Source organism: Alnus glutinosa, chromosome 8 (assembly GCF_958979055.1).
Source record: "Alnus glutinosa chromosome 8, dhAlnGlut1.1, whole genome shotgun sequence".
Lineage (NCBI taxonomy): Eukaryota > Viridiplantae > Streptophyta > Magnoliopsida > Fagales > Betulaceae > Alnus > Alnus glutinosa.
This window is the reverse complement of record NC_084893.1, coordinates 5,631,288-5,646,883: the sequence shown is the minus strand read 5'-3', so window position 1 is coordinate 5,646,883 and position 15,596 is coordinate 5,631,288. Positions and strand designations below refer to the sequence as shown.

Below are 15,596 nucleotides of genomic sequence, written 5' to 3'. Positions count from 1 at the left end.
GAGTAATGCTATATACTACACAAACATCTTACAAATATCTCGTAAAGTTGATGTGATAAAGTCTAATGACCATTGAATATATATATATATATATTTATATAAAAGCAATGACTAATCAAAGTGTTACTAAACCTTATTGAAAAATGTTAGTTTTTTATTGGCTGTATTCTGTTGACAAAATCACTATTATGTAATGTTGTTACTTTCACATGGATACCTTTTAGTTCAGAGTCATTCAGAGTTTGTTTCTCTATTATGGAAATAGCCTCATTATGACAGTTGCAAGTGTCATAAGCTTTAAGAAGGCTATTTCAGTGTTCAAGGAAGATTCTGTGCAGATTCTTACTCAGAAAAGTCGGATCCCAAGCTTCCGTTCGGACGACGTGGTATTCCGTCCGGACGCTCATCAGTCAATAACATTCGTCCGGACGAAGAGAACTTTCCGTCCGAACGCCCATCAGTATCTAGAAACTTTGAACTATTTAAGATTGCATCCGTCCGGACGTAATGGCAAATTGTTTGGACGCCATTTAGTGTTTGACAAGCATTAGAGTTTCTACCTCAAGACACAATTATGGGAAGACGGCTGCAACCGTCCGAATGATGTGTGATCCCGTCCGGACGATGTCCTCCATAAGGCAAGTCGTGCATACCAAGTTCAACCATCCAGACATCAGTCTTCAGGGTCCGGATGCTCAAAGCCTTATTATGAAAATTGGATTTTTCAATTGTTAAAAATAAAAAATACATAAAACTAAAAAAATTAAAAACTTTAAGAATTTTTAATTTTAATAAAAATAGAAAGAAAAAAAACAGGAAAAAAAAAAGAGAGAAAAAGGGGGGGGGGGGGGGGGGCGGCTAAGCCACCCCCAGCCCATAGGTGTGGCCGATGAGCCACCCCCTTTTTTTTCTTCTTCTTTTTTTAATTTTATTTTAAAATAGGTTTTTAATTTGTTTAATTTGTTTAGTTTTATATATTTTATATTTGTATTTGTATTTTTTCTTTATTAAGTGTGACATGTCGCCATTTTATTGAAGCTGGTGTGGTATGCTAACGGAATCCATTAAGTATTTGACGGAATTTGACTGCAGGGAGTGATTTGTTTTTCAGCATACCACATAGACTTCTGACTTCATTTTGATACCACATAGAACTAATTAGAAATTAAATAAACTACACGGATTGATTTTATATTTTTCCCTAAAAAATATTGGATAAAAAAATAAAAGTTTTTTTTTTCGTTTTTGATGAATCTTGTAGTATCCTGTCTTTGTCATAAAAAATGAAAGTCTATTTCATTTGAAGAAAATGGATAAGAATTAAAAGAAAAAAGTACGGAGGAAATTAAAGGAATTTTCGTCATTTTCTTCGAAGAAAGTAGAGCAATCATTCATAGGAATATGAATAAAAGAAATATTTCAATATATTTTGAAAATTATAACCTAATATCTTGATCTTTGGAAATAATTTTGAATTTATTTTGAAGTAGTCAAATTCTAGTTACATCTAGGTTATAAAATTGAGTTTTTATATCTGTTGAAAATTTGATCATGTTTTTGTTGAAAATTATCTAAATCTTTCATATTTTTCACCATTAATTTCGAAAATTGGAAGCCATACAAATTTGCGTTTCAACAAGGCTATACAAGTTTGTGTCAAGCTCCACGATCAATTACTGAGGTTGCTTCAAAATAATCATTCAGTCATATGCGTATGCAAAGTGCAAACAGTCAATCTGGTGATCAATATTCACCAAGATTTTTTTTGATTAGTTGAGTTGAATTCATTACCAATTTGGCACTGACTAAATTTTGTAGCTAAGAAAATCAATTTGAAGGAACAAGTGGGTCACGTTATATAAATTATCACATCTTAATTTATGATAATGAATAATAAATCAAGACTGTTATGCATGGCAAATAATATTATTGTATCCTTTCTAAAAAAAATTTAAAATATCCACAAATTGAGTCTCTCACGGTAGGTCATACCTACGAGAGAGAGAGAGAGAGAGAAATTGAAGGCTGGAAAAAAGAGGGGCCAAAGTCAGCAGACAAGTTCTTCTGCATTTGGAGAAAAAAGAAGGGCGGATTGTTTTCCACTCCAAGGTTGGCTAGGATTCGTTTTTACTTTTTAGGTGTAATCAATGCATTTCCACCTGTCAGTCCATGTTGTTTTTGTGTTTTTGAGTATTATTGCTGTTTTTATGTCTTTTTATCTTACGTAGGGTATTATTTTCTTTTTAAAGAGGCTTTTGTATTTGAATATGTGTTGATACTTTTTTTTTCGTAGTTTTAGATTTGAGCTTTTACAGTGTTTTTACCACTTCAACTTCTTTCGAGTAATTGTTGTTGATTTCAAGTGGAGATGTAGTTAAACTTGTCTTATTCTGTACCTCTTTGACTTATAAAATCGCATTGTGTGGCCTCTTGAAATGACCAAGTCATTTATTTGTTTCATTTCCTATTTTTTGTAATTATTTTAATACGATTTTAATTTGTTTTAAGTCTATTGTTGAGAGCCTATTCTTTTTTCTCTTACTCATCGGTTAGTTCTTATTCCTTTCTGATTAGGCGTGGAAAGTTTTTCCACGTAACCTTTTTCTTAATTTAATTAAAATAAATAAATAAAAATGCATTTCTACCGAAAGGAGAGGAAAAACTTTACGACTCTTTCCAAGCCTTTTCCAAGCAGAACTAGGATTAATAAATATGTTGTTGTGTGGGTGTGGGTGTGGTACATGAAATTTCATGGACCCTCCCTCTAAATTCAAGCCACCTCCTGAAGATAGATCCCATATCAATTATCTTGAGTATGTACCCTTGGATAATCTGTTTTTAGCGTACTTAAGAGTACTAAGTAGCAGATTTTCAATCATTTTTTTTATATTTAGGGAACAAACCTATTTTTTACTTTCCTATAAAAAAAATATCACAATAAATTTCCTTACCTTTCCCTATATCAATTAAATATTATTATTTTACTCTTATTTTATTATTTTTCTCTATTTTCTATATCAATTAAATATACTTTTTTATATTAAAATAATACATAGGGAATGAATAGTAGACATGTATACATAGGAAATTACTATTCATTTCCAACCCCTTCATCTAAATACAGAGCATCTGTTGTGGGAAGTTTTTTTTTATGTTTTTCAAGAAATTTTCTTTAAATATAGAGAAGGGAACCAATATAGAGTAACTGCTGCTAATGCTTTAATTCATAATATAAAGAAGAATCATGGGTCTCTTTTGGTAACACATTTATTCAGTGTTTGATGCTGAACTGACATTTAGAGTAGAGTACATATTATATGGATTTCGATCTTATGCTATTGATGACATTTTTACCGCATCAAGAAATGTCTAATACATGAAATACAAGGAATTCCTACTATTGGTGAGGCCCTGGGGGTGCTGTAAGACGTGGCGGCGGCGCTGGAGGTGCTCGTTTTATCGTGACTGGTCCGGTTATCCTTTGTTTTACGATAACAACTTTAGGCAATTCTTTTGCACCTCTTGCAAGAATTAACTTCTTCATTTTCCCATCTGATCAAAGTAATTACCGCCAACAGTTTTAGGTAAGAAAAAATAGTAAAGAAAATATGCATTAACACTGGTGTTAAAAGATTATAAATACAGTGCAATTGGAAATAGACGTGACATAAACGTGGGTGTCAAGTTCATCAAATTCTAGTTCATTGGTTAGGCTAATTAGGCAGCCCCTGCTCTCAATTGGCAATAATATAATTAAGTTTTGTTTAACAAAAAATCTTTTAGGGCCCCATTGTGGTAAAATAGTTAGTCAATGCTCTTTAATTAAGGCTCAATTATGGTAAAAAAAAATTAAATCACAAGATATTGAGATTTTATAGGGAAAGAAAGAGAAAAATGAAAATTTACATTGATGGCACCTTAAAGCAGTAAGTAATTTTGTTTTAACATAAAATTAACATATTGACTAAGTTCCTTCGTTAAGATAATGTTTAGAATAAAATAAATTTCGTTTCGTGCAAATTAAATTCTATATAAAATGTATTATATGCAAAATGTCATTAATTGAAAGTAAATGTCTTGTAGAAGAGATGAATTCTATATATTGTTTGGAGAAAATTAAGAGCAAGAAGCAATAAAAATGATTTATAAATAAAAATATAAACAAAAAAATAAAATAATATTATTTAAATATTAAAAAAAAGGTATCACAACAATTTTGCCGCCTTATGTCTCAAAATTTATTGAGTTAATCCTGATTGTACTTTATAATTTTTCACTATATTTTTTGGTTGTGAACTGACTCAACTGAGGCTATTCCGCCTTTGGTGCTACAAATTTCACCACACATTCAATCAAGTTATATATGGAAATTAGATTTATATATCAAGAAGAGAAATTCTTGATGAATATTGATGGAGTGGTGTGGTTAAATCACTGTACGCTATTCATTAATGCATTGGAATTTAATGAGTAATGCTATAAGGAGTCTTCCTTGTGTCCTTCTAAATGTTATGTGGCTTTTAAAATTACCATTGAATTTGAGATGATTATTATTTAATTTTGATCTAATAATAATTTTAAAAGTTAACTGAGATTTGGGAAGGTAGGACACAAAGAGTATTCTAGTCCCCCTTATAACATTACTCAAATTCAACATATATATCTATATGGAGGCTTGAGACTTCAAAGTTACTTTGAAGCCATATCATTTATATTATTCCAACTAGAAAACTGGGAGAAAAATATTTGATTATTGTCTTTTTTGGGGTCATGCATGTTTAATTCTTACCATTTGCGTCTGGTATGGAGGTTTAACAGAGCAGTTCAAAGAAAAGGGTTCTTCTTTCGATCCTCTCTCTCTCTCTCTCTCTCTCTCTCCAATGTTCACCCACACACCCACAAGTTAACAACACAAAATGTGAAGCAATAGCCTATACATATATACACGTAAAAACTAAATATACAAAATCTTACCGGTGACGAACAAGCTCCATGTAAGGCACAGGGCAGTAAGCACAAGAAAACCAAGGAGGAAGCGTCTCTTGACCTCAAACCTCATGTTGCATTGTGGAAGAGACTTGCCAATATCACAATTATTATATAGCCACACCGTTCTGATTATTCCATGCAATTTCCACCTACCCACTTCGGTCCTTTTCCTTTTGCTCGGTCAAAGATGGAAAATTCCCCATTCACATGCAATTAATTGGCCTGTAGTATATAGTTAATTAGTGACCTCTATTTAGAAAGAATAATGTTGTAAATTACATTTTTATTATATAATTATTTTATTTTGTTGACATGATCACACATGAAAGGGATGGTCTGAGTTATGTTGATCACCGTTTACTTTTCTTTTCTTTTCTTTTTTCTTTTTTTTTTTGAGAATTTGGAATAAATCCACACAACTAAGTTGAAAGAGCAAAAGGTTTTGAGGCAAGTACTTTACAAACTTAGTCCGACACATCTCACCGAAAGGGATCTCCGTTTACTAATGAAAAAAAAAAAACTCTAATTTTCTTCCAACATGGCCCAGGTATAGTGGTTTTACATCAGCGCGTGTAAGAATTTTTTTATGTTGTTTTTTTGGTCTGAATTTATTTATGTTTTGAGCTGCCATGAAAAGGCTGTGAAGATAGTTTACTCGTTCTTTCTTTTTAGTCTGTACAAGTTGTGATAGGAATGTGGACGCACTGGTTGAAACTTTGGCCTTGATCGGTAAGGGAAGGAGAATTGGTAGTGGGAGTTGAAAATGATAAATGTGATATAAAGTAAAAATAATTTATATAGAAAAGTGAAAAAGTTTTGTTTTGTATTAATTTTTTTATTTAAATAATAATAATAAATTATTGATGTGATATAAAGTTATAATGTTTTGAAGTTGATTATTTTTTGAATAAGTGAAGAGGGAAAGGTAAAATTTTAATACCCTTACCAAACAAGCCCTTTAGTCTTGTAACTGTTGTGTTTGCAAGAAGTTTATGGTATTGGAATTTCAACCGGTACAAACGAGTAACTTCTCTCTCATCTTGTGAGATGGTCGACATATTTTGATATGGAGTGAATACAGCTCTTTCTTCTAAATTCTTTGGGCTTTTTTCAAAAATTCTACAAAATCAACAAACCTAAGAAACCCTTTTCAGGAGTCTGCTCCGATGCTTAAGTTAATTTATGTTAAAGAAAGAGAGTGCTTAATTCTCCAAAATTCAGTTTGAGTTTATACTTGGGGTTGAAGCCTATTTATGGGCTGAGATCTGTATCCCTTTTTTTTTTTAGATGGATAAAATCTTTCATTGATCACCAAACAAAATACACTTCAAAAAACCTGGAATTCTGTCCCAAATGGAACACAACACCCTAAGGCCATAAAACAAGCCAAACTCCCAAAACAACTACAAACCTCACAGGAAGTAGAACACAAACGCCCAACCAACACCAATCAAGGCTCACGTCTCAACAACAAACTAAGCACTTGATCACAAATACAACAACTACAACAAAACAATAGAGACTCAAACGCGCACCAAACTTCAAAACAGAGCACACTAAATCAAATTTTGCAGATTCCATCTAAAAACAAGAAACAAAGATTTCCAGAGGTTCTTGAAATACCCTTTAGCCATGAGCCTAGCCCGGAATTCCCACCTAATTTGAGTCAGGATTGCTTCCTCAGTGCATGGAGTATTGTTATGCAGAAGATCATTTCTCTGCCTCCATAAATTGTACACAGTAGCCCTAAGACACAATCGGCCCAAGCTAGCCTTTGAGTTTTTACCTTGCAGCACCTTCAAACTCCATTCCTCTATATTCTCCCAATCTAAAGGCACATTGAAAATAGAACAATCAGCCGTGATTCCAATCCAAATCTGACGACTGAAGTTGTACCTAAAGAAAAGGTGTTCGCGGCTCTCTTGAGCGCCATAACATAAAAGACACAAAGTCTTTTCGGTATAACCCCATCCACTAATTCGCTATTTTGTGACCAACGCATCCCGGAAAACAAGCCAAATAAGGAAGGAGTGACGATGGATAGAATTGGGAAACCAAACTATCTTCCACCAACTGACAACCGGATGCACCTCTCTTAACTTTTCTCAAGTATTTGCACAATTATATTGACCACTTCGAGAGTTCCACACAGGTAAATCAACATCCCCTAACTCAACTGCATGAAGCTTGACCTGCACCTCAACAAGAGCATCTGATCAAGCGTGAGGCCAAAACTAATTTCCATTTTTAATTATAACATCAAGCTTGGAATGCAGAGATAGGCCAGAATCATAAACAATCCTATATCTAAAAGTATCTAGGAGGTAGCCTGCAGGGTGCCAATGGTCCAGCCACAAGAACACTTGAAAACCATTCCCAACCTTAAAACGGATGACACTTTTGGCTATATCTCGGAGCTTAAGGATTTTCTTTCAATTCCAAGAACATGAGGCTGGGATAGAAACCTTCCAAAAACTTCTACCCTTCAGCCAATTAGCTTCAGTCCATGCTACCCACAAAGAACCAGCTTTTGAGAATAAGTTCCATATATGATTAAGCATAGAAGCCTGATTCCAAACTTCAATGCTTTTGATCCCAAGACCCCATTCTTTATTATGAACACAAATCTTACTCCAAGCCACCTTAGCATGTGCCTTAGTGTCTCTACCACTCCAAAGGAACCGATTGAGTTTATGCTCAATCAATTGGATAACCCTCTTGGGCAGAATGAAGACCTTAATTAGCCCAGAAGACCTGCATGCTTAGAAGAATAAAAGACAAAAGTTGAAGGTGGCCAGCAAAGGATAGATTCTTTACAAGCCAAGAATCGATTCTAGCTGTAATCTTATTCACCAAACACTCACAATCAGAAGAAGATAATCTTTTGGTGATGAGGGGAACACCAAGATATCTAATTGGCAGAGTACCTTTCGGCATGTGGAGATCTGTATCTTTGCTGTTAAGGTTTTGGGATTTTTGCCAACAAATCCGCGATTAGCCTCGATCTCGAATTTTCGGGTACTGGACACGATTTCAGGAGATCGTCCTCGTAACGTCTATCTTAGTTCGTGGGATTCTCATTCGGATTTTCGGGGCTGCGGTTAATATTTGAGTTCCTGGGACAAGCCTTAATGAGTTCTTAGGACAGGCTTGTCTCGAGCCTTAGCTATAGCTTGATAGAATATTGGTCCCCAGATGTCTAATTCTCGGGACCCAATCTGACTATACCTCTTGTTCTGTATTCTTGGGAATAGCTGTTTGGTATCTATGTCTTGGGATTAGATTTTTTCGGGAGTTCTACTATTTCTCCTTCTTGGGCCGATACTAATCCGGAGTCTGGTCTGATTGGAATTATTCCCAACACTTATTATTCTTTTACATATATACAATAAAAAACACTTTGCACCAGTACCTAAAGAAAATTGTTTTGGTGCTGACCTCTACTCTATATGGATCTTGTATTGGTGAAATTTATCACTTTTTTGTCCGTGAATTAATGTCTCACCCTTCTCCATTATCTGCGCACCCTCAAAAGTTTAGAGCCATCACCGCATGGTGGTCCAAAGTTCTTAGAGGCCAATGCAGAATTGTTGAAAATTTATAATAAGTATTTTCGGTTTTATTTTATTTGATATATTTTTGTGAAAAATAATTTTATGTTTCGAGAAGAATTTTGTGATTTGTTTTAAAAAGTGTGTTGGTATAGGGGCACATCAAAATTCTTTTGCTTAACTAAAAGAGTTTTCAACTTTGAAAAGTGAAAAAGCTTTCTTCAAAATAAAAGAAAGAATAAAAAAGAAGACATTCTCCAAAATTAAGAATGGCATGTAAAGCATTTTTCAAAATAGAAAAAATGTGGTTATTCTTCAAATTTGATTTTATTTATTTATTTATTTTTTTTTGTGAATACTCTTTTGAAATTTCGGAAGACAAACGAAGAGGAGCTTTAGGGAATGAATAGGGGACCACTGTTAGTGTAATTTTGCAATCGTCTCTCCCAAGAATCGTCACACCGTAGTAAATAAATACCTACAAAACACGAAACTCAGCAAAAACGTCCTCGTTCTGTCTCTCAAAAACCCTTCACACTAACAAGTTCTGTCCCTTCTCTGAGAAAGTCCAAACCCTCCCCCATTTTCCCGCCATTTCTCGCTAGCCAAACACCTGAGGGACACTCTGCGATTCCATCGAGCATCGCTTTCGGAGCTCCGAAGGCGGCGATGGTCACTTCGAGGGATGTGCAGGAGATCGTCTCGAAGCTCTCGTCCGATAAGGCCAAAGCACGCGAAGTATACTCCCGTTTCCTTCTGTCGATTTTCTTTCCCCGCTCTCCGTTTGGTTGCCGAGAAAATGCTGGAAAGGAAAGAAAATCAATCATGGTTTCTTAGGAAAAATGTTGACTCAACCAAGTTAAAAACGAGTATAATAGGCTAATTTAAGTGGATGTTCTTATTTATTGGTATGTTATAATGAAATTTGAAATTCGGCAAATTTGCTTACCGAAAATTTTTGGTGAAATTTCTCGGGAACCAAGCAGCTCCACTGTGCGTTTATTTTTGATTATTTCTTACGAAGAAATTATTATTAGAGTGAAATATTCTGTTGTACGAAACCCTATAAGGCTCCGTTGAGTGAATGCGGTTGTTTTCTCGGGGTCATAGATTTTATCAGGAACTAAGAATCTCATTTTGCTTGGTTTTACTACATTTTATTGTGAACAAAACAGAAAACGTGTACTTTTGTCTCTGCTTGATTTCATTCAGAAACCTAAGAAAAAAAAAATCAACTCAATTATGCCAAATAGTTGCATGGTGCTCCGTCCAGTGAATGCTTTTGTTTATCGGGTCCCAATCAGCCACATCGTGATACAAATCCTCATTTATTATCTATGTTTTTCTTGGCTAGCAAAAAAGTTTTTTCGTGTTAGCTTTATTTGGAGGAATGAATACAGTACTCTACTCAATTGAGCCAGTTTGCTTGGCTGTGTAAATGATTATGTTTTCTTAGGAGAAGAATTCAAAATATGAGTTTGGCATGATTTCCTTTAAATCAATCGTATCAAATGAATGTTAGTCTATGTTTCTTTTTGTTTAATTCTTGTTCTGATATAAAGTGTGTGTATAGGAAGGGATAAAGTTGTTGAATACGTGGTTAGAAGGAGAAAGTTCGGTTGCCTTTTCTAAATTTCTTGGTCAGAACACTGCAAGGCTAAGACCTGATGAAAGCCCTCACTGTAAGATGTATTTTTCATCAAAAGCACACCTATTTTAATAGGCATTGCACAAAGAACTGTCAAAAGCAAACGTGAGTGGTTTTATATTGTTTTTGCAGCTGAAACATGGCCTTTTCTTGTTACTTTGCTGATTCAATGTGCATTGTCGGAAATATCCTCGAGCAAGCGACGATTGCCGAAACCGATCTATGCAAAGACTCTTCGCATTGTTGTGCAACGAGCTGAGGATACTAAATTTTCAGGTAGTGATTGAATGAGATAGTTTTATATGGTTTATATTATTATTGAACTATGTGTCAAGTAATTTATATGAGAAAAGTTGTCTGCCTCAGTCATTGAAATGACAACAGGTGGCCAGTTTTGGAATCTTATTCATTCAGCCTTTTTTTAATTTTTTTGTTTGAAGAATTATTAGACCTTTTTATTTGTTTTATTTTTGTTTTGCTTTAAGAGTTATTAGGGGAATCATTTTTGCTGTTGAATTCTGAAAATTAATTTCAAATGTGTATTAAATTGACTTATAGATTGATATACAATAAATGTTTGTTAGGAAACCGCTTGGCTTCTCATTGGAGAAGGTCTTTTGTACATTGCAAAACTTTGACATTGGAAAAGGTTGAATTGAAAACTTTTGTTTCTGTGAAACATTTTAATCAAACAAATGAAGTCTAACAGGGTTGCCAGTTTTTTGTTAACTAATGCTCCGTTTTCTTACTTACAGAGCACAGTGTATTATAATCTGAATGTGACTTAGTTGATGGTGGTTTCTTGTATTGTAATCGAAACTTAAGATCACAATGTTCAAAACACAAAATGGGGGATCGTTTAAAGAATTCTATGTTTCATCATCCTGACATGCTTATTATTTATGGAGCTATATGTATGCTTTAATAGATTTAATTTCTTCATGGTATTGATGTTAGGAGAAAATTCATAGTTTTTGTGTTTACCATTCCAGGAAAAGTGTTGCCTTTGTTCTTTGTGGTAAAATCACTTTTTAATCACATCTGGGATGTCTTAAGCAATGTTCCAAGCTTTCAGTCAGAGTATGGGATTGTTCTCCGGCATCTTTTGACAGTTAGAGATTATCGTTTTCACATGAGAAAGCGCATATATTGCAGTAAGTTATTCTTTTAAATTAATACTGAGGCAAATTTCTTTTATAGTTGTTAAAAGAAGTGCCATTGTTGAATCTTCTCTCACTTGGGTAGTTTCATTTTCAAAGGCTTGGTGCTTCTTTACATGGAGAAGGTGGAAACTAGCTTGGCTGGGAAGAATGATAATCAATATAATCCCAAAGAGGAGGTATTTCGATGCATCCTTACTCTCCATTCACTGTTGGAGAATCCTCCTGGAGATTTCCCTGATAATCTTAGGGAAGATATTATTAAGGAGTTTGTTGCGATTTTCTCTTTCATAAGGTAAGTCATGAATTCTGCCTGCTCTTTTTTTGTTTTTTTGGTTGGGTTTCCTATTGAAATGTAAATGTTTTATTAGGATTTCTTTTTGCTGATAATGGCTGTGTACATGCTGTCTTTCCCTTTTTGTTGCTTGTACAGGGACGAGGGAAAGATTTCGCGCAAGCTTATTGAGTGTATCAATACATTCTTGTTAAAGGATGGTCCAAATTTAGGTTGTCAATCCTTGGAAATCCACAATGCTGTGCAGCAATTTGTATTCCGTTGTTGGCTGACAACCCATGATCGAACACTTAAGGTTTTTATGCATATTCTGGTGCTTTATCTATTTTTTATGGCTGGAGTCTAGTTTTGGTCATTGAAATTTGTGATAGGTTCCAATTTGTGCATTCGATTTTAAAAGTTCAAATTTTTTCCTGATATGAAAAGAGAGAAATCAATACCTTGCTTGATCCATTAATGGTCAACAATTTTTCTTTGAAAACTGAAGTGGATTTTAAAATGTTTCAATTTTTTATTAGAATTTTGAATTTTTGAATTATGTAATCCTTGTTTTCAAATTGTTGACAATGCCGTCATAAGAATTGCTGATAATCTGACCATTAATTATTGTGACGGGTGGATGGAAGGATTACATTGCTCAGAATTTTCAGGGATGAAATTGATTTTTTTTTAAAACTTAGAGAGAAAAATTGGAAGCTAGCCTGTGTCAAAATATAAAGTTTAGCCATTTTTAAGTAACACATGAATGTTTCAAAATGCTAATGTGTGTGTATTACATATGAAATGGGCATATTTTTCTTTTGCAGGATGCTCTTATTCTCTATGCAAAGTTACAACTAAATTTAACTAGAGGTGGTGCAGATGGGAGTTCTTTGGTTGAACAACTTCTGGACGTAGTTTGTAAGGATCTAGATCAGAGCAATATATCCAGCACTGTTGTGCCTTGGTGAGTGTTTTTTTTTGATAAGTAATATATATTCATTCAAAGCGCAAAGGGACAAACCTTAGTACACATGGAGTATGCAAGAGAACCCCTAAATTATAGAAAAAGAAAAACATAACTCCAAAAACCCAAAAAAATTAGCGACATGCACACTATTCCAGACCACTTTCCATGTATACAGGGATTGTAGCATCATATTCTTTATCTCTAGCAATCCACTATCATGATTTTCAAAACTCTTCGCGTTCCGCTCTTGCCAAAGACACCACATTAAACACAAAGGAACCAATCTCCAAATTTGCAAAGCATGGCGATTTCCCAATTGTCCCCTCCAACTTCCTAACAAATCACTCACCCTTCGAGGCATAACCCAATCAACCCCAAACAACTGAAGAAACGCACTCCACAATTCCGTTGCAACCTGAGAGTTTTTATTACCTTTCTGATCTTCTTTTATTTTGTCAAGTTATTATTCCTGGAGTTTTTTGATATGCTCTGATTGATGTATATAATCTGTGTTCAGGAGTGATGCAACTAAAGACGATAAGTTTGGGACGTTAAGCAGTTCTCAGTGTGGTTTGGTGGAACTTGCAGCTGTTGTATTTTTTCGGGTAGTTATTCCACAAGCTCTGTATACCTTGTACCTGCTGGGTTTTTTTTTTTTTTTTTTTTTTTTTTTTTTTATGCTTTCTGATCTACTCTGATTTATCTGTATTGCGGACCTTCTTGTCGATCTGAAGGTTACATAAAGTGACTTCAAGGGCCTTTTTTAACAATTGGTGGATTATAAAATTGGCTAATTTATTTAAGGATTTAGATTTATTTGGTATGCTCTTGTAAAATTGCCCTTGTTGGTCTTGCAGAATTTCTGCTAAATTTCATTGGTTAAATTTTGTGTCCTGCAATTACCATCTTTATCATTTTTATATATTAATTCTCGACTCCCTAGTATTCTTCGTTTAGGTACGTTAGAGAAGGAGACATCTTAAGAAGAGTTATGAGTTATTTTTATTTGTCTTTTATTTCATGTGGTGGGAGAGAAACCCTGGTTGCTGCCTAATATGATTTCACTCCTCAGGCATGTGTTGACACAGCCAAAGCACCATCAACTCAAAAGCGGGTTAAGAGGGAGCATGCTTCTGCCCATCTAAAAGAGGCTCTCATGAAAGGAAAATGGCTATGGTAAGTTTTAAGTAGGTATGAAGTCTAATGTTGTTTAATATGCCATTTGACGTATTTATTTATTTTTGTCAGATGGATCAATAAATTTAGTTCTTATCCCATTATCTTCCAATGTGACACAAACGTTACTGCCTCCATCCCTTATTAGTTGTCCATCTTTGTAAACTTAATTAGGGACTTCATTTGTTGCTTTATCTCTTACAGAAAAATGCATAGATTTCCTAAATTAACGTTAAATTTTTTTCGTCTTTTTAAATAAGACGACCTCTAAAGTGTATTTGTAAACTTTACATGATAGTATACACTTGTTTTAGATAGTGGACATATGTTTTGGGACATCTACAAAAGGGAAGATTTACATGTAATATGGATAGAGGGAGTACTATGGATAACTAATGATTGATATGTCACTAACGCATTTATATATTGGATATGAGGACGTGCCAGATGGAATCATTATTTTATTGGATGCAGATGGAAGATTTTCCCTATCTGTATATTCTCTCCTCTCGATAAAGATGTAATTTGGTAAAGCTTGGTATTAGAAACAAGATATTGAATTAAAATAATTGAAGATGGATTAAGATAATCAGTTTATTTATTTATTTTTAATATTTTTATAATTTTTTAGATGAATATATATATAAGTAATAAAATCTCATTAAAAAGCACAGAGGAGTGCAACCCTAGCATACATGAAGTATACAAAAGTGTCCCTAATAAGAGGAAACAAAAGAACATGAACGTAAAAACTTAGCAAACATAATTTGATATTTTTAAATTAAAAGGGAAGCGGTTGCTCAATACTTTATATTTTTGGATAGCGCCCCATCATAGTTTGAGTGCTTTTACTTATGTAGACTTTTTAAAATTATTCTCTGTTCGTCCCTTTTAGGAGTTCTCTTGTATACTTCCCATGTATAAAGGTTGCGCCCCTTTGCGTTTTTTATTTAATAATTGCAATTACTTATCAAAAAAAAAAAAAAAACTTAGCAAACATAATACGACTCGGGCTATGAGTTGAGACCCATACATTTTTTTTTTTGATAAGTAAGAAGAACTTTATTAAAGAAAGCGTAAGGCGCTCCTAAGTACACAGGAAGTATACACAGGAACAACCAGTGCTAACCCACAAAAACCCGCAACACAAAGGCCCCAGAACACAAAAGAACCAAAACAAGCTACAAAAGAACCCAACTAAGAACAAGACTACCCACAACCCGTCAAGGCACAACAAACCTACAACATGTGTGCCTTGCCTTTCCTATGCCTAGAGGGATAGTTCGCGTCACCATAGTTGATGGAACTATGCAAATTTAGAAGCTCCCTTTTCCCTTTAGACTTCTGTGGCGCAAAAAACTGGAACTCCTCTTCCATGGCATCTTGAATAGCCAAAGCCTCCTCCCCAAAATCCCCATCCATCGCCCAATCTAAGGGCAAACCATCCCAATAATCATCTTCATCCTCCTCCCACACCACAATCTCCCCGTTATGATCAAAACCAACTGGCCAATTCCGAGATTGGGAGAAACCATTAAAGCAACCACTCGAAGGGGAAGAATGACCTACCACCCCGCCATTGTTGACCTCCTGAAGCGACACGGGAGGGACTGATATCGGGGGAAGGTTGAGAAACCCCTTCCTAAAAAGGCCCTGATTCACTGGCGTCACTGATTTCTTCATTGCAGGAGGCTTTGCCGCCTTTTCAGCTGGCGGCTCTGCACCTGAAACCCTCTTATCAACGTAGCCAATTGACATCTTCAAGGCTTCCAGTGAGTCAAAAAGAAGCACATCATTACACTTCACAGAATGCCCTTCCCTCAATTTT

At 34.6% G+C, this 15,596-nt stretch overlaps 1 protein-coding gene and 1 long non-coding RNA gene across 2 annotated transcripts in view; one reads left to right on the top strand and one right to left on the bottom strand.

Annotated features, from left to right (window-relative positions):
- Positions 1-3,253: 3,253 nt before the first annotated feature.
- On the bottom strand, positions 3,254-5,062 carry LOC133874481 (uncharacterized). Its single transcript, XR_009901303.1, has 2 exons — positions 4,975-5,062; positions 3,254-3,552 (listed from the first exon to the last, which is right to left on the bottom strand). It is a non-coding gene; the product is annotated as an uncharacterized LOC133874481 (long non-coding RNA).
- Positions 5,063-8,962: 3,900 nt separating this feature from the next.
- LOC133875070 (serine/threonine-protein kinase ATM) overlaps positions 8,963-15,596 on the top strand; it is a 106,403-nt gene continuing 99,769 nt past the window's right edge. Inside the window, exons 1-9 of the mRNA XM_062313067.1 lie at positions 8,963-9,278; positions 10,114-10,222; positions 10,321-10,464; positions 11,181-11,342; positions 11,448-11,643; positions 11,782-11,938; positions 12,450-12,589; positions 13,110-13,197; positions 13,665-13,768. Coding sequence (XP_062169051.1) covers positions 9,210-9,278; positions 10,114-10,222; positions 10,321-10,464; positions 11,181-11,342; positions 11,448-11,643; positions 11,782-11,938; positions 12,450-12,589; positions 13,110-13,197; positions 13,665-13,768 — 1,169 coding nt within the window. The 5' untranslated portion in view covers positions 8,963-9,209. The remainder of the gene's footprint in view (positions 9,279-10,113; positions 10,223-10,320; positions 10,465-11,180; positions 11,343-11,447; positions 11,644-11,781; positions 11,939-12,449; positions 12,590-13,109; positions 13,198-13,664; positions 13,769-15,596) is intronic.